Raw genomic sequence first — 20,744 nt, 5'->3', positions numbered from 1 at the left:
TGCAGATGTGGACTGTTAGCTCATGGCCTGATCCATGAAATATTATGTTTATTTAAAGCAATTCATAATGCTTGAACTGTATCGTGTATGCTGTTACCCAAAAGATAAGTGGCCAGAATAGGGCAAAATGGCCCTATTCTGGTGGTGGTGGTTTTTGTGTGTGTGTGTGTGTGTGTGTGTGTGTGTGTAAGCTCATTAGCTGTTACATTGGCACAATTAAACAAAACACACATATTGCTGCATGATGCATACTGGATTCCCACCCAAGTAATAAAGGTAACGGCAGACACTTTAGTGTTATAGGCAAGTAGTGTTAAGTATTAAGTATTTGAACATAAGTGAAATGGTAAGTCTCTCCTCCCCCCCTTCTCCTTTTTCCAGTGTGCCGCCTCCATCAACCTCAAGTAAAATCCTCAAGTTTGCTCTAAAGGCCACAGTATTTGGACTAGTGGGCTACGGCTGCTATAGGATGGGACAAAGGACAGTTCGGTTTATTCTCTCCATGCCCGTTGCACAGAACTATCTTCAGAAACTGGCAGATGTCAAGCCTCAGCACTGAATTGGAAGAAGATTCTGCAAGTAGCTGGGGCAAGATCTAACATACGTAAACTAGGTTGGAAAGGAGTGACTTGTCAAATTTAACCAAATTCTGTCCAGAGGTCTCATTTGATGCTGAGCTGGAGCATAACCAGTGGATCTGTACTAAACGCCACACCAGCTGCGACCTAAGCATTTGCCCACAAACCTGGTGAAATGGGCAGCATAAAATGACATGCCAGTATAGGGTACCTAAAGTATGTACACATATATATCATACTATTATGTGTGTATAGTGCATTTATAAAGATGGTGATATAATGGATCAACAACATAGAATCTAATATCCTCGGACACAATTCACTGGAAACTTCCATTATGCAAGCACCTTTGAAACGAATGAGACTGTACAAAGATGCAGCTGTTGATTTAACTGAAGCTGGCACAGGAGAACTTGCTGGTGCATTGTGTCCCATGATCTGTTTTCTCCCCCAGAGGAACAGAACAAACCATAGGCTAGTTGTGTTCCTATTAGAAAGCACAGTGGCCCATTAAGTATGTGTGCGTTCGGTACAGGTAAATAAATACCAGGCTATCCTTCCTGGTGCCAAGCACCTATAAGATGACTTGGAAGGACCTCTTCTTACTGGAAAACTTTTATACTTAGTGGCTTTTTTTAAAAGAAGACAAACTGCTAAAAAAAGCTTTTGAAATATCAGAAACGTGCTGGCTGCTATCGATGAAACCTCTACATATCTTTTACAAGCCTTACTTTTTTTAGAAGAAAAAGTTGCCTTCAGCATTGTATCCCGCCAAAATGGATCACTTTAAAACCCCAACTCTTTTATTAATGGAAAGCTCACAAGTTCCATTCAAGACTCCTTATGTTTGGTTAGCCCAACCTGACACCCTCAAGATGTCTTTAAATTCAGAATCATCTGGGGAAAGTTGGGGAAGGACAAGCAAGATCGTGCTTTGTCGTTTGGGGGCTTTCCCAAGGTTTTCTCTGTCTCAAATGAAACATTGCAATATGTCTGCTTTTCTCTCTCTCCTTAAGTTGTTGTTGGGTAACTTCCTTTGTTTACAGGGCACACAGTTCCTCCTAGGTTAGATTAATGTCACTGATAATTAGTAAACCAAATCCTTGTCAGGAGAAATTTCAGTACTGCAAAATTATTGAGACTCTTATCCCTCCCACTAATGATGTTTCACTTCTCCTTTTGGGGGAAAACAAATCTGGAACTGTTGTGTATGTCGTATTTACCCTTCCTCGGATGCCATGTAAGCTATTTATCACAATTCCAGTGGAATGTAATAAAATGCTGATTTAAAAGAAAAATCAGTGGAATGTTGTTTTAACAGATTTCAATCAGTATTTTTTGAAACTGTCTAGGTTTTGTTTGTGTAGCTTTTATGCGTCCTTTTCAATAATTCTACTTTTTTAACATACACATTTTTTTAAAGAAACATTTTGTCATGTACATTTTGTAGACATTTATATGCCCTTAAGATTGCCTTGGAGTGCATATTGCTTGTTGCCATCTCAACAGAATATTAATCGTAAAAATGCGGTTGTTAATCTATCCTGTGGAAAGCCTTTTGCCTTTTATGCAATTGTCCATTGGCTGGAGTAAAGACAATTTCTGACTTTAGTCTTCCCTGCTCCCTCTTCTTTAGAGAAGGTGGCATTTGAGGAGCAGAAACTAAACGCTGACATAGTCCACAACCTGACTGCATATTTAGCAAAGCAAACGTTTCCAGATTAATACCGTTACCGCCTGTCTTTCAAAATGCTCTTTTGCAAGTTTCCATTAACTGGACTTAATGCAGCACAGATAAGTGCACTTAGGTCCAGTTGCCGGGAAGGGGAGATAAACAGGAAATATGCACAATTAGCTGGGTAATAATTGTTCCTGGGTGTAGTTCTTGGTTCTCACCAAAAGGAGGCTATAGTCTTCTTCTTCTTTGGTATTTTTGCTGATGATATGATGCTGGTGGGGAATTCTACATCTTTTGATGGGACTTATGATGGATTCCAAAGTTTTATTTAACTAAATTCAAGTGATAGATTTACAGGGCCTAACAGATTGTATTCCCCAACATCAATGAAAACAAATATCCCTAAATGAAATTTGATGCTGCTTTTTTGGTTTTTGCATCATGTATTGCAATTATATCTTGCAAAAAAATAAAAATGGTGGTGCTTGCCTGTTAATAGCACTTGAGACAATTTGCTCTGGAACCGCAACAGTTAAGTATATTGATAAAATTAATTGGTTTGAGTTGGGATACTCTTCCACATACCCTCCATAGGCAAACCTCTTGAATACCTTATACAGAAGAAAATGGAAATTTGTTAAATGATGGGAGAAAGGTGCACAGGTTGATTTTTTACAGGTACAGCTCAACACAAGATGCAAGAGAGAAAGGTTTGTGTCATTGGTCTTTGCCACTTATACTGCTTTCCTGACAACTGTTTGGAAGAAAAAGGAGTGAGCTGGAAAGTACCATGTTATAAGCAACTTTTCAACAATTGAAATGATTATTTTTATTTTGATGGTTTCTCCTTTACCTTTTAAAAGGTTTCCAATTATATATATTTTTTTTGTTAGTTATCATACCTCTTGGGAATATGTTAGATAATCAGCTGAAGGAGCTATTAAATTACCTTTTACATCTTACCAAATATGTTGGCTCTCTTTATTGTGTTCCTCCAGTCCCATTTTGTAAGTTAACTGTATTATGTTTACTTTAAAGTATTCATACTCAGGTAAATTTCACAAAAGTTACAAAAAACAAGATGAATGGCAAGAGTCAGCCTTAAGCTTGAATGGACTAATGTTAAATGATGGACTTGAGGCATGCTGTATTCTATGTATTTCCATATGCCAAAAAGAGAGAAATAGAATAAAAGGTCTATCCAACAGCTAGCATTTCATATTTACCAATTCAGTGTGTGTGTGTGTTCTTTCAAGAGTGTATGGTAAGAGAATATGCTATTCCATGTCCCAAAGACTTCTGCACAATGCAGTTGAATGGGGCTACCAGTATTTGATATATATTGAATGCCTCTTAGTGCTTGACCTAACTGAAATTGCCTGATTTAAATATGCCCCATGGATACTGAATAAAGATGATTCATAGATTTTTTTTTTACTTCCTGAAAAATGCAAAACCAACGTAATAAAAAGTGAATTATCAAGTCCCTTGTTTTTACTGTGGTGATACAGCATATTCTATAAGCCTATTTCAAACATAGCTATAGTGTAATGCAGGGGTTGCCAACTTTTTTGGGCTAGTGGGCACATTTTGAATTTTGAGAGTGCTGAGCTGCGCTGTGGGGTGTGGTATAACAAAAGTTAGAGAGGCACCTGCCTGCTGCAACCTTACACTTTACCATGAGAAGTCAGTGATGTGCTGCTGCTGAAGATCACAATATTGATTTTACAGACACCGAGATGCTGTTGCCGTCTAATAGCAAAAGGGGGCATTCATTATGTACGAAGTGGCAACACCATACTCATTTCACAGAAATTGCACAGAAAGATCTTGGACTTTGCACCGTAATTCTCTTTCTAGGAAGGCTAGGAAGGTGATTTTTAAAAATGAAAATTTGGAGTCTGGGACACCTGCCCAGAGACACCAGTGAGAGCCTTTGTAGATAATGGGTAACCAACTCCTAGGTTAATGCTATAAGACTAGAGGAAAACAAACCCTTCAGTTTCTTAGGATTAGCCTTAACCAGTATGGCAAAAAATTGAAAATGTTCTTCTGCATTGCACCTGAAGTTTTACAGGCTTGTCAACATTGTTCCCAAGTAAATGTGGGAACTGGTTTTGTTTAGATAAATCCAGTTATTGACACAGCTGCCCATCTTCCTTTGTACAAGTTGGGTTTAGGCCAGGCATAGGCAAACTTGGCCCTCCAGATGTTTTGGGACTACAACTCCCATCATTCCTAGCTAACTGGACCAGTGATTAGGGATGATGGGAGTTGTAGTCCCAAAACATCTGGAGGGCCAAGTTTGCCTATGCCTGGTTTAGGTTCATAACTTTTGGGAGGCAAGACTTACACTGATTTCAGGCAACTACAGTACTGTAAACAAATATATATTTGCATATTTGAAGTCTGTCCTTGTGTTGAAATTGGTGTGAGATTCACTTGGATAAACATGGGCTTCTGCAGACATTCCCTCCATCATTCATGACATGACAGCTGCCCAACCCAAATTCTGGTTTTATAAAAATGGAGGGTCTTACTGTAGCTATGACCAGGCTGGTGTCCTCCTAATCTACCAAAGTATCACCAAATCTAGTTAAGATTTCCTATTTTAATTCGGGTCCTATCCTACCTCATGTGAAAGAGAAGTAAATCCCATTCAGTTCAAAGGGGTTTACTACCAAGTAAGGGAGAGCCCAACTGCAGCATTAGCTGTGTTGGTGGTTTTTAAGCATTAAAACAAAAGGTATGAAAAGGCAATTCTACTGAAAGAGGTGTATTCTGTGCCGTGTTTTTTATTGGTGTGGGGGGCCGAGGCTGAAAATCATAAACTGCACTCTTCCACATTTAAGCTGCTGGAACGTGTGCAGAGGAGGGCAGCAAAGGTGATTGAGGGTCTGGAAACCAAGCCTTATGAAGAACAGTTGAAGGAGCTGGCTATGTTTAGCCTGGAAAAGAGGAGATACGATAACCATTGTCAAGTATCTCAAGGGCTGTCCCATGGAAGAGGGGAACAAGCTTGTTTTCTCCTCTGGAGGGTAGGACTCCAGCCAATGGCTTCAAGTTACAAGAAAGAAGATTCAGCCTAAACATCAGGAAGAGCTTTCTGGCAGTAAACTCTTCTTCGACAGTGGAATGGTAGGTTGTGGACCCTTCTTCCTCGGAGGTTTTTAAGCAGAAGTTGGATGGCCATCTATCGTGGATGTCTGTAGTTGACCTCTTTTGTAATGTTTTATTTTGAAATCTTTTAAGATAATATTCTAGTTTTCTCTTATGTTGCTTTGACTGTATACTCTATATTTGACTTTATTCAGATTGTTTTATTGATTTAATCTGCTGTAAACCGCTTTGAGGTTTTTATTAAAAAATATAAAGTATAGAAATATAAATGAATGAATAAATGAATGAATGAATGAATGCTTCAGCTGAGATTTCTGCATTGCAGTGGGTTTGGACCAGATGACCCTGGGGGTCCCAGTTCTATGAAATTAAAATATACAGGACCTGGCAGACCTATCATAAGCCACAAGATATTATGGATCGATTTTACCAGTGATCACTCTGTTCAATAATTCTGTTCAAATAACGGTTCCCACGGTGCTGAGGCAGCTGCGCCTGCGCGACCGCGTCACTCCCAAGCGGAAGCGAAATTAATCTCTCTCTCTCCGTCGTCCCATTGGCCAGTTCCTTGGAGCCCCCTGCCTGATTGGGTGAAAATAAGGAGGCTCGCGCCCAGGGGCGAGCTGGGATAGGCTAGAGGGAGGGTGGGCGGTTATGGGCGGGACTCGGAAGGCAGTTATGGGCGGGACCGACGGTGGCCGAGAAGGCCGGAGAAAAGCGAATGGCAACGGCGCTGCTGCGTAGTAACGGCCGGCGCCTCAGCCGTTTGTTGCCGGTGCCTGTTTCTCGCCCTTTCGGCAGCATGGAGGCCGCGGCTGCTGCCGCTGCTTCTCCCTCAGGCCCGTCCGCCGAGGCTGGTCTGTGGCTGGGGGCGCTTCGCTTCGACAACCGGGCGCTGCGGGCCCTGCCTCTGGACCCCAGCGAGGAGAACGTGCCGCGGCCCGTGTCGGGCGCCTGCTTCTCGCGGGTGCGGCCTACCCCGGTGCGCGGCCCTCGCCTGGTGGCCGCGTCCGCGCCGGCGCTGGAGCTGCTGGGCCTGAGGGAGCCTCGCGCGGCCGACGAGGAAGCCGAGGCGGCGCTCTGCTTCAGCGGGAACCGGCTGCCTCCCGGCGCGGAGCCCGCCGCCCACTGCTACTGCGGCCACCAGTTCGGCAGCTTCGCCGGGCAGCTGGGCGACGGCGCGGCCGTCTACCTGGGCGAGGTGCTGAACCTGCGCGGCGAGCGCTGGGAGATCCAGCTGAAGGGAGCCGGCCTCACCCCTTTCTCCCGGTAAACCGCGAAGGCCCAGCGACACACGCCTTGTTTTCGGGAGAGGGGAGTGGCAGGGACCGGCTCCCTTCTCTTAATGCAGGAAGGGCCGGATTTACGTACCTCAGGTTACATACGCTTCAGGTTACATACGCTTCACGTTACAGACTCCGCTAACCCAGAAATAGTGCTTCAGGTTAAGAACTTTGCTTCAGGATGAGGACAGAAATTGTGCTCCGACGGCAGCAGGAGGCCCCATGAGCTAAAGTGGTGCTTCAGGTTAAGAACAGTTTCAGGTTAAGAACGGACCTCTGGAACGAATTAAGTACTTAACCCGAGGTACCACTGTACGCTAAACAAGCTATAGCTTAGGGCCCCACTCTCTTGGGGGGGGGGAAAAAATTTAAAAGTATTTCACTATTAATATATTTCTTTAAAATGGTACAGTGATGCCCCGCAAGACGAACGCCTCGCAAGACGGAAAACCCGCTAGACGAAAGGGTTTTCCGTTTTGGAGGCGCTTCGCAAAACGAATTTCCCTATGGGCTTGCTTCGCAAGACGACAGCCCATAGGGAAATCTCCGGGACAGTGGGGAAGCGCAGCTCGTCTTCCCCGCTGTCCTCGGACCTCCTCCGAAGCCTGGCGGCGGGGCGGGGACACCTCCTCCCGCCGCCGGGCTTCGGAAGGATGCCCCGATGCCGGGCGGCGAGGCGGGAACGCCTCCCCCCGCCGCCCGGCATCGGAACAATGTCCCGAAGCCGGGCGGCGGGGCGGGAACGCCTCCCCCTGCCGCCCGGCATCGGAACGATGTCCCGAAGCCAAGCGGCGGGGCAGGAACGCCTCCCCCCGCCGCCCGGCTTCGGGGCGGGAAAGCCTCCCCCCGCCGCCCAGCTTCGGGGCATCGTCCCGATGCCGGGCGGCGGGGCAGGAACGCCTCCCCCCACCGCCCGGCTTCGGGGCATCGTCCCGATGCCGGGCGGCGGGGCGAGAAAGCCTCCCCCCGCCGCCTGGCATCGGAACGATGTCCCGAAGCCGGGCGGCGGGGCCGCGAAGCCTGGGCGCGCTGGCAACTCTCCGCAAGGAGCGCTCCCGCTGCTTGCGGAGAGGTCCGCGAAGCCTGTCCTGGACCTCTTCTGAAGGCAGGCGGGGGGCAAAAGTCTTTGTCCCCCCTGCTTGCCTTCCCAGGGGCTTTTAAATCGCCCGGACAGCAGAGAAGTCCTCCGCTGTCCCGGGCGATTTTAAAATGCCGCCCGCCAGAAGAGGTCGGGAGAAGGTGGTTTCCATAGGAACGCATTAATTGATTTTCAATGCATTCCTATGGAAAACCGTGCATCGCAAGACGAAAAACTCGCAAGACGAAGAGACTTGCGGAACGAATTAATTTCGTCTTGCGAGGCACCACTGTATTTCAGTTCAACCATTACTTTGATAAAATACATATTTTGTTATGTGCAAATGGCTTTAGATAAAGTAAAGGTAAAGAGGGACTCCTGACCATTAGGTCCAGTTGTGACCGGCTCTGGGGTTGCGGCGCTCATCTCGCTTTATTGGCCGAGGGAGCCGGTGTACAGCTTCTGGGTCATGTGGCCAGCATGATAAGCTGCTGCTGGCAAACCAGAGCAGCGCACAGAAACTCCGTTTACCTTCCCACCAGAGTGGTACCTATTTATGTACTTGCACTTTGATGTGCTTTCGAACTGCTAGGTTGGCAGGAGCAGGGACCGCACAACAGGAGGTCACCCCGTCGCGGGTCTCTGGTTTAGCCCACAGCGCCACCCGCGTCCCTTTAGATACCTGTTAGGTTATAGCATATATTCAACACACAAAAACAGCGACAATTTGTTGTTGGCAATGGACAGCTGGACATATAAAGGGCCCCACTACTTTCAGTAGCTTAGGGCCTCATCAAACCTAAATGTGGCCCTGAGAAGGCCATTGCGCACCATACAGTCTGCAGGCCTTTGTGTTGGGCAGTGTGATTTAAATAAAAACAAAACCCGTTTGGTTTAGTCTGGCTTGAGTCAATGTGTATTGGGTTGGGCCTGTTAATGTCCATGAAGGTGGGGGCAGCCCACCCCCCAAATCAAGTAAATAAATAAAAATATTCTAATGCAGAATTGTCCAGGCTGCTCCTGGAAGCGAGAGATTACAGCGTTGGTTCCAGAATTTCATGCAGCTAAAATAAAATGATAAATAAATAATACTACTCAAAAGTAAAAATTGTAGAAAGGTTTTCGACAGGTTTTTCTGAACACATGGGGTCAAAAGAAAGTAATTTAAAGCGAACTTCTTGTCGAGAAGTTTCATTCCAGATCTGCTAGACAGAGCCAGACGGGATGATGGCACCTAACATAAATGCTTGCTACCTGCTGTCCTAACGTAAATCCTGCCCACACCCATGTCACTGGCTCATGCAGCCTTTTGTTTTCTCCCTTCCTTGACAACTTGAATCAAGGTTTAGATCCATATCTCGTCTTTATTAAAATCACAGAATTGTAGGAGTAGGACGAGATCCCGAGGATCATCTAGTCCACCCCCTGCAATGCAGGAATCTTTTGCCCGTGACCTTGAGATTAAGATTCTTATGCTCTACTAACTGCGCTATTAGTTAGCTATTGTCAAGGATGCATAGCATGAGCAGAATTCATGCCCCCGCTCCAGTTGCTAAAGACTGCTTCATGTATATCCACTTTGGTGCTGCATCATTTAGCGGCCTGCAGAAGAACATGTGAAGTGTTTCCCCTAAATATAGTACAGTTAGTCTGCAGCATACACACATTTAACTTGTGCACATTCAGCTTTATTAAGGTTACCAGATGTTTTTCAATGAATCCACGGATACTTTTCAACTTCAATGGATTTTGTATGGGGGCAGATTTGTAAATCCAGAGACTGTCCCTGGGAAATGGGGACATCTGGTAACCTTAAGCTTTATGCGCATTGCAAAAAAAAAATTGTTTAAAAAAGCGGGACAGGTTTTGGGAAAGACTGGCAATCTCTCTAGCCATTGTACCCAATGTGTTTTGGCTACACAGTATGTGATTTGGTCTTTAGGTGTGATCCCCTGAGGGCTTACTTGAGCTCTCATAAAACATCTGTATTGAGATGATAACATGACTTGGTATGTGCAGACACACTAAGGCAGGGTTTCCCAAACTTGGATCTCCAACTGTTTTTGGACTACAATTCCCTTCATCCCTGACCACTGATTAGGGATGATGGGAGTTGTAGTCCAAAAACAGCTGGAGACCAGGTTTGGGAAACCCTGCACTAACACACTTCACTGAGAGTAAGTAATTTGGACTTTTGAGTAGACATGTCTAGAATTGAGCTATAAAGTGAGCAGAAGTAGCTTAATCCCTGCTTCGTTTTTTACTACAGAGCAAGAATACTTCTTTCTTCTGAAACAAAATGCTGTCTAAATGCCTAATTATTGATACTGAATGAATTTGACCATTCTCATCTGTAAATTATGCTTTTAAAATATTTTAGAGATTTTTTTAAAAAAAAAACTTATTCTAGTATTTTATTAATTTAATTTCAGACAAGCAGATGGTCGTAAAGTTCTGCGATCAAGCATAAGAGAATTTTTGTGCAGTGAAGCAATGTTTCACCTAGGAATACCTACAACCAGAGCTGGAACGTGTGTAACATCTGATTCAGAAGTTATTCGGGACATTTTTTACGATGGAAATCCAAAAAAAGAAAGGTGCACAATTGTCCTGAGAATAGCACCCACGTTTATTAGGTAAATATTCTGCTTTGGGTTGTATATTAAAACAGGTATTATATACAGTTTGGATGTGATACAGATAAACTGTCTATAATATTTCAGGTACCTGTGACTTTTGCCTACTAAAATTGTAGATATTAATTACAGTGGTACCTCGCAAGACGAATGCCTCGCAAGACGAAAAACGTGCAAAACGAAAGAGTTTTCCGTTTTTTGAGTCGTTCCGCAAGACGAATTTCCCTATGGGTTCTTGCGAGTTTGTTTCCTTTTTCTTAAAGCCGCTAAGCCGTTAATAGCTGCTAAGCCGCTAATAGCCGTGCTTCGCAAGACGAAAAAACCACAAGACAAAGAGACTCGCAGAACGGATTAATTTCGTCTTGCGAGGCACCACTGTACTCATATTTGGCTCTAAAATATTGGCCATCGACAAGTGATTTTGCGCCCAATACCGAGTTGCAATTGCAGCCCTAGTAGTATGGGTAAAAAATTAAGAAGTCGTTCTCCAACTGCTTGTTTGGGGCAGAGGTGAGCTCCATATCTCATAGAATTATAGAAATAAATTGGAAGGGATCCCAAGGGTAATCTAGTCCAGCCCCCTGCAATGGCAATTCCATCCTTGAAACACAATTCAGTCACTTGTCTCTAATAGCCAAGAAAGCTATGAGGTTTCAAAATACTTATAAAGCGCATCTTTCGGGCTTACTAATTAAATATTCTGTTTCTCTAGTAAAACTATACCATAGCATTTCCTGTTGTTGCAGTACATGGAGCTAAATAGCAATTTATTTACTTTTTGTTTATTTTAAAATATATATAAATAAACTATACGGGGGGGGGTACCCTCAATGAAATATATTTATATCCTGGTGATATAGCTCAATAATTGGCAATCCTTTTATTTAGGTTCGGATCATTTGAAATTTTTAAAGCTACCGATGAATATACAGGACGTAAAGGCCCCAGTGTTGATAGAAATGATATTCGAATACAAATGCTTGATTATGTAATCAGCACTTTCTACCCAGAGATTCTACAAGCACACCCAGACAATAATGTCCAGAGGAATGCTGCTTTCTTTCGGGAGGTAATAATTAATTCTTACTATTTTTATAAAAAATATGTTTGCATTCCACTCCTTGGAATGCTAATCTTTTCCAAATTATATGGTCTGCAGTGAGCTGATTTTTCACCCTTTGATACTCATTGACATCCTATTAACATAGACAAGACAATTTTCATTCACATATGGTTGGCAAATATTAGTCTTTTATTCTCCATAGGAACCCTTAAGGATCTGTGAAGAATGGCATACATGGATGGAAAATGTTCAACACACATTTGCAACTGCCTATTTTAAAAATATTACTCTATTTAATATGCAGTGTGTATGCAAGCATAAAGTTCATAGATGAAAAGTGACTGAAAATCAGATTGTATTTTTAAGGTAACAAGGCGGACAGCAAGGATGGTTGCCGAATGGCAGTGTGTTGGATTTTGTCATGGTGTGCTCAATACGGATAATATGAGTATTGTTGGACTTACAATTGACTATGGACCCTTTGGATTTATGGACAGGTCAGTGTATCTCAGTAACTTCAAAACATAGATTTGTTATATTGACTGGATCAAATGGCACCAGGATCTCTTTTTATTGCTTTCATTTTTGAAAAAATATTTCTAGTGAACTGTGGAAGAAATGTAAATGTATGATAATATGTTTTCAGGTGAACTGGCAAAACCCTTGTACTCACTCATACTTGTTAATGTCAATGGAATTAATCCAGGATAATTTTGCTGTATATTGCAGCAGCAGTGTGATCAACCTTTTTAGATCTATAGGTGTTGAAGGTTTATATTGGTTACCTTGTAGTTTATCCCTGTTCAGTAATTCACTAAGTAACTTGAGTGAGATTAAACTAGGGAAGAGGGACGCAAAGTATTTGTTTGACATGGTGATACACAATAATTCTTAAAGATGTAGAGTTGTATCCAATTGGTGTGCACTGACAGAAGGCTGTTTGATTTAACAGAGCTTCCCACCAGCAAAATGGGGATTGAGGCTCTTTTCAGCAATTGCCTGTCCCCCTGAGGCTTCCCACAACCCCTTCTCTCCCCCCAAAAAACTTCTCTAGTGGGCTGAGGGGGAACCCTTTGGGAAATGCTGTGGGAGACTACAAGGGAAGAGGAAACAGTCTGCATTGTATTTGTACATTATCTAGTTACTGCAATATTACTATTCATTCATATAAACTAAATATTAAACCAAATACTACTGTTTTGCAGATACGATCCTGAACATATTTGCAATGGTTCTGATAACGCAGGGCGCTATGCTTATAATAAGCAACCAGAGATTTGTAAGTGGAACCTAGGCAAGCTTGCTGAAGCCTTAGTCCCAGAGCTTCCATTGGAAAACAGTATACCCATCCTGGAAGAAGAATATGAAGCAGAATTTGAGAGGCATTATTTGCAAACAATGAGAAAAAAGCTAGGATTAATTCAGCTCCAGTTGGATGATGATAATAAATTGGTTTCTGATTTATTGGAAACTATGCGGGTCACAGGTTAGTGTGCATTGTATATTAATATTTAAAATAACAAATTATAATTCATGTGATGTTCTGCATAAAACAATTCAAATCATCTAAATTAATACTCTGAAATTAAAGACATAATGCCAATACATGATAAAACAGTTTGAACTGAATTATAGAAACAGCTAAATAAAGTTCCCATTAAATCTGTTTCATAGGTGCAGATTTTACAAATGCTTTCCGCTTGCTGAGCTCTTTCCCAGCAGATTCTGATCCTTTAAATCTGGAAGAGTTCTTAGATAAGATTTCAAAGCAGTGTGCATCCCTGGAAGAACTGAAAGTTGCATACAAGCCTCAAATGGACCCCAGGTATACTAAGCTGTGATATTGTGCAAAGTTCCTGTGTGTTTTAGGATTAGAGGAAATAATAGATTGACAGGTTATATATTTGACAGGTTGCATGTGGACAGTAACAGATATTATTTTTTTGTTCTCTGCAAGTTTATAGTTCCAGATTAATGTGCTAGTTCTAATCTGGAAAACTGGAGATTTGTATTTCAACTTCTGGATGCATTTCTTAGTTACCGTATTTTTCACCATATAGGACGCACTTTTTCTCCTCCAAAAATGAAGGGGAAATCTGTGTGCGTCCTATGGGGCGAATACAGGCTTTCACTGAAGCTTGGAGAGCGAGAGGGGTCGGTGCGCACCGACCCCTCTCGCTCTCCAGGCTTCAGGAACTGCCGCGGGCTCCCCCGGCTTGCCGATAGCAGCCTGCCGCCCGGCGTGTAAGTCGACCTGAAGCAGAGCGCCCCTTGTGCCGGGCAGACATCTGCAGCATGGGGAGCCCTGCGGGAGTTCCCGCAGGGCTCCCCGCACTGCGGATAGCAGCCTGCAGCCCGGCGCGCAGAGCGCCTTGAAGCAGAGCACCCCTCACACCGGGCAGACATCGGCCAGCCCCACAAGCTCGGGGGACAACGGGGAGGCGCAGCGCCGCCATCTCGCTGTTCCCCAACCTGGTTTTGGGCGGGAAATAAAGGAAAAAAATCTTTCCTTTATTTCCCCCCCAAAAAACTAGGTGCGTCCTATGGGACGAAAAATACGGCAAGTGACAGGCATGCTTTTACAGTGGTACCTTGGGTTACAGACGCTTCAGGTTACAGACTCCGCTAACCCAGAAATAGTACCTCAGTTTAAGAACTTTGCTTCAGGATGAGAGCAGAAATCATGCAGCGGTGGCGCGGCGGCAGTGGGAGACCCCATTAGCTAAAGTGGTACCTCAGGTTAAGAACAGTTTCAGGTTAAGAACGGCCCTTGAACAAATTAAGTTCTTAACCCGAGGTACCACTGTAATATGTTTTGGGTATGTTGAGTTCTATGCCATAGTGTACTTCAGTCTAAAAACTAAAAAACAACAGGATGAAAGAATGCTTTTGAGAATCAAACTGCAGGCAGCTAAATGCTGAAAATTGATTGTATTTGTTGGGTATCATCCTATTATATTACATTTGAGATCTAGGAATACAGCACTGATGTGTAGCTGCAATATTTGGATCTAAAATGACCACTAATTGAGCTTTTGTCATGTTCCTGTTTTCTTTTTCTTTTTGAATGAATATTTCCATAACATTAAATAATAGTATAAAATACAGCAATACAATACCAAGCACTCATGTAGTTCCTGTCAATCTGTTGCATATTTCATTGTTTATCTTCCTGTTTTCAGACACAGGCACCTTTTTACATTTTGAGTTTAAGAGAAATGGTTTCTCTTTCCCTGTTCTCATTATGGTTTTTGCTCATGGTCCTTCTGTCAAGAACTAACATAAATAATGGTTGCTTTAGTAATATGCACATGTGGAAGTTTACGTGGCATGCAAAACATTCCATGTATAATTAGATTTTTAAAAACTTACTTTACAAACAGAATATAGGAACCTATCAATAGTTCAGTACACACAATCTGCTTGAACAAAGCTGTTTGTGATATTGTTACTATGAAACAATTTAGCAGTAGCAAGTTTGTGCTAGGAGACAGATCTATTGAAACAAAATCTCTGAAGTCCATGTTGTTTGTACCATGGGATGTGTTCACTCCCCATTATAGTGCACTCACAATGTTTCTAGGCTGGGTTTTCAATGTTCATCAAACATTACCCAAATTGCACATGAATCCTATACTTTGTTATAAAATACTGTTGTTTGATGCATGATTTCCCAAGCCAGCTTCACACCAGTTGGAGAGTTGAAGCGTTTCCTAATTCATATACAGGCAAGGTATTTCACTGTTTTCTATGAACGATAACGTATTATGAGAAGTTCCAATAGTGCAGGGATGCCCAAACTTTTTTCAAAGAGGGCCAAATTTGATGAAGTGAATATGCGTGAGGGCCAACCGAAATTGTTGAGTGGTGGGCAATTCTGGTGCTGTCATCTTCATGCATTTCCATGAGTTTCTCCCATTCTTTTTCCAAACAGGCTGACTCAACATAGAGAAGCCACGAGTTCCTAAACAATTAAGACAAAGTTGCAATCTGACAAAACCTGCTTTACTAGCTGCATTTTTTAATGTATTTCTATTTTGCCAGTAATGAAAGAGATGTTTTCCACCACTCTTCAGAAAAGTGAAGAATTTTTTGTTTTTTTCATTCATTATATTTCTATACCGCTTTTCTATCCCCCCCCCCCAAAAAATGGTGATCGAAGCAGCTTCCAACAAAGAAACAGGGATGCATTTCAAACAAACACTGCAAATACAATTTCATAAAAACATAGCAAAACATGGCAACAATTTCATCAGAATATAGCAAAACGGAAACATAATAACATACAAAAATAACACATTTCAGTACTATATATATAAAATACAAGATTATATAAACAACATAACAGCAGCATCCAGTAGCAAAAATAACAAGGGAGCTTCACAGTTTCACCATAGTCCTAGAAACCCCCTCACATGATGTTGCTCTCTTTCAGCAGCTCTCCTCCTTATAAGGCTTCCAAGGCCAAAGGGTGGGGTAGCTGGAAACAGCACATGTTGTTGTTCAGTCTGATATTTATGCATCTAGCAAGTCTCCAAAGGTTGCTACTGCTTCATTGTTGCTTCTGAGTTGCATTGTATTGGTGCCTGTCCACCATTAATTAAGGTTGCGTTAGTGCCAAGTAGAAATAAGGGACAATCAACATTTCAAATTGGTGTGTCTGGTGTTAGGCTTTGTGTCCTGAATTCTGTTCATTTTTACTAGGACAATGGTGTGTTGCATCACTGAGTTCCACCTGTTACCCAGTTAAGAATGTTACTGTCCTTTTAACTGCAGACAATGATCTGAATGTCAAGGCATTGTTCGCCATTGCGTCACAGAACCCGATGCTATCGTTGTTCATTCTTTTTGCAAAGCCTTGTTTTGACAAAGACATTTAATGGTTGTTGTCTTAAAATCTTAGTACGCAGAAGTGAGTTCAGAACAACTAACATGACTAAAAGCTTGTTTCCATTTGTCCTGCGGAGTAGCTGGAGTGAAATCGGAGACTCTTTGCTGTAGGTCCCACCTTCTCATAGTTAGTTGTGGTGATGCCAATGATACTTGCTGTTTTGCCAACAGCATTTCGACCATATTTGACTCTCAGGATCCAGGAGACTTCTTGACAAGAAAATTACACTTTCTGAAATCCTCTTTAATTTCATCCAGTACCTGGCAAATGTCACAGGTGTATGGTTCTCCAGCATGCATAATGAATATGATAAAATAATAAGTAATAAAAAATGATGCATAAGTAATATGATAAAAAGAGGGGTGACATTGCTTGGAAAGAATCGAGACGTTAAGCCCCTCCTTGTGCTTGTTCATATATGCCCACCATAACAGAAAAATTAAAAAGATATTGTCCATAATGAAAGAATATATTGTCCTTTAGGTCTGGATCACTAGCTAGATATGAGATTAAACTGTTCACATCACCACATGCAACTATTTTAGCCTTTAATCTGTGTTGGTTTTTTTAAAATTTAAAAATGCAGTAAAATGACTACATGCAAATTCAGTACAGCAGACAATACAGCAATACATAGTGTAACTTTTAGTCTTTAATCGTCAAGTTAAATGAAGTTCCACAACTAGAACATTACTGTCAATGTATTTTGGAATGTGTACTTGTTCACCCTCACACCTCTGGCATACCATTTGCCTAATACCACCTGTTTTGCAGAACTAATACCCAACGTATCACCTGGTTCCTTACAAGCATCAATATCCCTGAAGACTTGGGTGTGTTGACCCAATACCTTTCACAGGGTTATTGCCATACATAGTTCACCCAGCCAAGCTGTCAATAAGTCTTGGTATTTGAGAGCAGCTCACTTATTATTAAATTTGCACTACAGTGAAAACCATATAAGCTAGCCATCAAAAATAGCATTGAGCTGAAAGTTAAAGGATAATATGTGGGGGAGTTCACGTTTTAAAAAACATTTTCTATTTCTTTCTATTACTTAGCTTTTAATTGATTTCCAGCATTGTTCTCTTTGTTGACTGCTTTACTGTTTCATTTTTAGTGGAAACATGCTGCCCTTGTGCATGTTTAGCGATTTCAGGCTGTAAAGACAGAATTATACCCTGGCATTCAGCAGAGTTGCGCAGCTGAAATGTATAACAAAACATGTCTGCTAATTTTTTTTTCAAAATTCCCCTTAGAAGTCAAATATTTTGTTTGTATAATTCATAATTTAAGGAATTGTATGTTTTTAAGCATAACTGACATACTACTTACAGTAACTAATTTCTGATGGTCTTCCATCCCCCCCTTCCCTTTTTTCTAGACAGCTTTCAATGATGCTGATGTTAGCCCAGTCTAACCCACAACTTTTTGCCTTAATTGGGACAAAATCTAACATAAATAAAGAACTGGAACGCATAGAGCAATTTTCTAAGCTACAGCAGTTAACAGCATCTGAACTGGTTAGTAGAAATAAAGGACACTGGAAAGATTGGCTTCAGAACTACAGGTGAGACTAATGGTTATGTACTGTGAAATGCAAATATATTTCTATTTCTATATATTTCTATATGCTATTGATACATATGTGCATAAATGTTTGTTGTAAAGGATTTGGCTATGAGTTCATGGAAGCACCCTAAGGCTTTCATATTGCAGCATTTGTTATCAGAATATATTCCAAATGAGATCTTTAAAATTGTCTTCTTGAAATGAATTGTTTGTATTGGCTGTGTAGCATACAATGCTCAAATAAGTTTTCAGGATGAACTCTCAGCATTGTGCTCTGGATGTCCAATCAGAGTGCCTTTTTAGACCTGTCCTCTTAAATGATTCTTCGTTGTATGCTCCTGAGTCTCAGGATTGTGACAGAAGCAGTGTGTGTTTGTTAGTTTGTTTAAAACTCACCCATTATGCGAAGCTTTCTGTGTCCTTTCAGAGTTCGGCTAGAAAAAGAAATGGAGCAATTTGGCAATTCTGATAACTGGAGTGCTGAGCATGTGAAAATTATGAACTCAAATAACCCAAAATACATATTGAGAAATTACATTGCTCAAAATGCTATAGAAGCAGCAGAAAATGGAGACTTCATGGAGGTAAGCAGTATTGCTAAATCAGGCATCCCCAAACTCGGCCCTCCAGATGTTTTTTGGGACTACAACTCCCATCATCCCTAGCTAACAGGACCAGTGGTCAGGGATGATGGGAATTGTGGTCCCAAAACATATGGAGGGCCGAATGTGGGGATGCCTGAGCTAAACGTTGCAAAATAAATATTGAGAGGTATTCACCAGATATGGAATCCCCAAACTTTGGCTTTCCCCTGGGGACAAAAATAATAAAAATACAGTTGAGGTTTGGCGGTAATAATTGTACTCCTCCTTTTCCAGGTAAGGAAAGTTTTGAGGCTCCTAGAAAAGCCATATGAAGAAGACTTGGAATGCTACAATGAGGCAACTGAGGATCCTGAAGTAGAAGAAGTGGGGGCTGCCGCTGCTGAGTGCAGTTCAGCATCCAGGAGAAGAGTTCCCTATAGCAGTAAACCTCCACTCTGGGCTTCAGAGCTCTGTGTTACATGATCTTCCTAACTGCCTTGTTTGTATTTTCCACAAAGGGATAGTGATCTTCCCGGGTGGAGAGTGCAGCAAGGTGTATAGAAGTGCTATTAAGTCTCAAACAGATGGGTCGGATGTCTTCACAGTCTCACTTGAGCCGTATTCATTTTACTACTTGCGACCATCACAACTGTCCACGCACACTGTTGAAAGACAGACCAAAGTTTTATCTTTTATTCATCGCAAAGTGCAGTTATATTTTTTCTGCCCTGATCTGTGAGCATCCAAGTGAAATCTGTGTTTGTGAAGACAAAAATAGCAATCCAGATGCTGGAATTATTTTTGTCTGAAAATGAACTAATAGTACTTCCTGGCAATATATTTGTAACATTTTTTTTTATTATGCAGGGATATCTCTCAATGGGGAGTGGGTTTAAGCTCATCATTGCTTATTCTAAGCTATGTTTCATTTAATTGTGTAGTTCATTTATTGTGAACTTTTGTGTTTAAATCAGGTTTTTAGAGAAATTATTTTGGGGTCGTAGGGAAAAGACGATGGTGTATATTTTAAATAATGGAATGAAGAAGAAAACTAGTTTCAGTGTAAATGATTTACATATAGTGGCCTGATTTCAGTTAGGGTCATAACCATACTAAAGCATATGGTTCAAGACTCTATTCTGGGTTTGTGCGTGCAGTTTGAGTTACTGGATCAGGAATAATTAATGCAATCCCACAAAAAGAGGCTACATGCTGACAGCACCAATTGTTGGAATACTGGGGAAATGACTCCCCACTGCCTCCTGTAGGTGTTCAGCATTGACAGTAGAGAGCATGAGTCAACAGGTTAATTTTTGCCAAAATGTATAATGTATAAATTGCTTTGTATTTGAACAATGCCTTCAAATGACGTATGCTTTCACTCTTGCATCTCAGATAACCTATTTATTTCCCATGTAAACAACTTTGCTACCTCATGGAAAGTCTTCCGTTCTCGCGCTTTTTGCCTTTTGTGGCAATTGAGTTATATATTAACTTTAGCTTATTTCAGCTTCAGCAAAACAGCTGCATGAAAACATGGCTGTTCTTCAGAGATGTGTTAAAAGAGGTGTTTCTACAATACATCCTGATGGCTGTGACTGTAGTCCTAAGGACTGTTCTTTATAGTCAGTATCCCTTTAAAATCGGTAGGAATGTACTGGAGTGTCAACGCACCTCTGAGATATTGTGATCTTTCTGCCTTATAATGTAAACGTAGACTAGCAGTTGGAAAATAATAATACGTTGATGTGAGTTATTGACAAATGGCAGGTGCAGGAATTTTTGCAAACAACCGCTAAACTTTTCTTGCTTTTAATTTAGAGTTCTGTACACACAAATGAATGAATAGGGCTATTATTAATTGGTCTTGCTGTTAGCAGATCTTAATTGTGGCTTCTGAGGGTCTTATGTAGAGTTTTAAATTTTAAAAAAGTGCTCAGGTCAGCTGTTGTGAATGGAATACCTGTTGCCCACAATCAAAATTACTTACTTTTTATGCAGTTTTAGCAATAAAAACACGCCACGTGAATGTTTTTATGATACTTTTAAGTATTGCACTCTATACCTTTTGAAGGATGTTGTGGACATTTACTCATTCAGCAAATAATAGCAAAAATCTGAAATCTAGTATCCTGAGCTGTGTTCATTGAAAATAAATTATTTTGACCATGCTTATATTAAAATTTGTACTGTATTATTTTTAGACTAATTAAGAAATCTGAGAAATTATTAAAATGTTCACTACTCGCAGGTATGTCCAT

The 20,744-nt window shown here is 41.5% G+C and overlaps 2 protein-coding genes across 3 annotated transcripts in view; both read left to right on the top strand.

Moving 5' to 3' along the window:
• Positions 1 to 3,485, top strand: part of TRABD (TraB domain containing) — a 37,629-nt gene extending 34,144 nt beyond the window's left edge. The window contains exon 10 of one of the 2 annotated variants that reach the window (XM_081878087.1): positions 382 to 3,485. In XM_081878087.1, the coding sequence (XP_081734213.1) occupies positions 382 to 559 (178 nt within the window). In that variant the 3' untranslated portion in view covers positions 560 to 3,485. The remainder of the gene's footprint in view (positions 1 to 381) is intronic. The other variant, XM_081878088.1, reaches the window with a different exon arrangement.
• A 2,574-nt stretch (positions 3,486 to 6,059) lies between these two features.
• SELENOO (selenoprotein O) lies at positions 6,060 to 20,666 on the top strand. Its single transcript, XM_081877946.1, has 9 exons — positions 6,060 to 6,645; positions 10,170 to 10,373; positions 11,262 to 11,442; positions 11,803 to 11,933; positions 12,642 to 12,922; positions 13,111 to 13,261; positions 17,712 to 17,897; positions 18,327 to 18,483; positions 18,778 to 20,666. The coding sequence occupies exons 1-9, from the start codon at positions 6,098 to 6,100 to the stop codon at positions 18,964 to 18,966; spliced, it is 2,028 nt and encodes a 675-aa protein (XP_081734072.1). The 5' UTR covers positions 6,060 to 6,097; the 3' UTR covers positions 18,967 to 20,666.
• Positions 20,667 to 20,744: the final 78 nt, after the last annotated feature.

The sequence above is a fragment of the Podarcis erhardii genome (assembly GCF_964252035.2).
Source record: "Podarcis erhardii genome assembly, chromosome: 10".
Taxonomy (NCBI): Eukaryota; Metazoa; Chordata; class Lepidosauria; order Squamata; family Lacertidae; genus Podarcis; species Podarcis erhardii.
The sequence above is the reverse complement of the archived record's forward strand: the minus strand, read 5'-3'. Positions and strand labels throughout refer to the sequence as shown.

Excerpts from the sequence above, each read along its gene's own strand:
- SELENOO (XM_081877946.1), top strand. The coding sequence starts at position 6,098 with ATGGCAACGGCGCTGCTGCGTAGTAACGGCCGGCGCCTCAGCCGTTTG. Across the intron at positions 6,646-10,169 it reads GGCCTCACCCCTTTCTCCCG|ACAAGCAGATGGTCGTAAAG; the intron begins GTAAACCGCGAA and ends ATTTAATTTCAG. Across the intron at positions 13,262-17,711 it reads AAGCCTCAAATGGACCCCAG|ACAGCTTTCAATGATGCTGA; the intron begins GTATACTAAGCT and ends CCTTTTTTCTAG.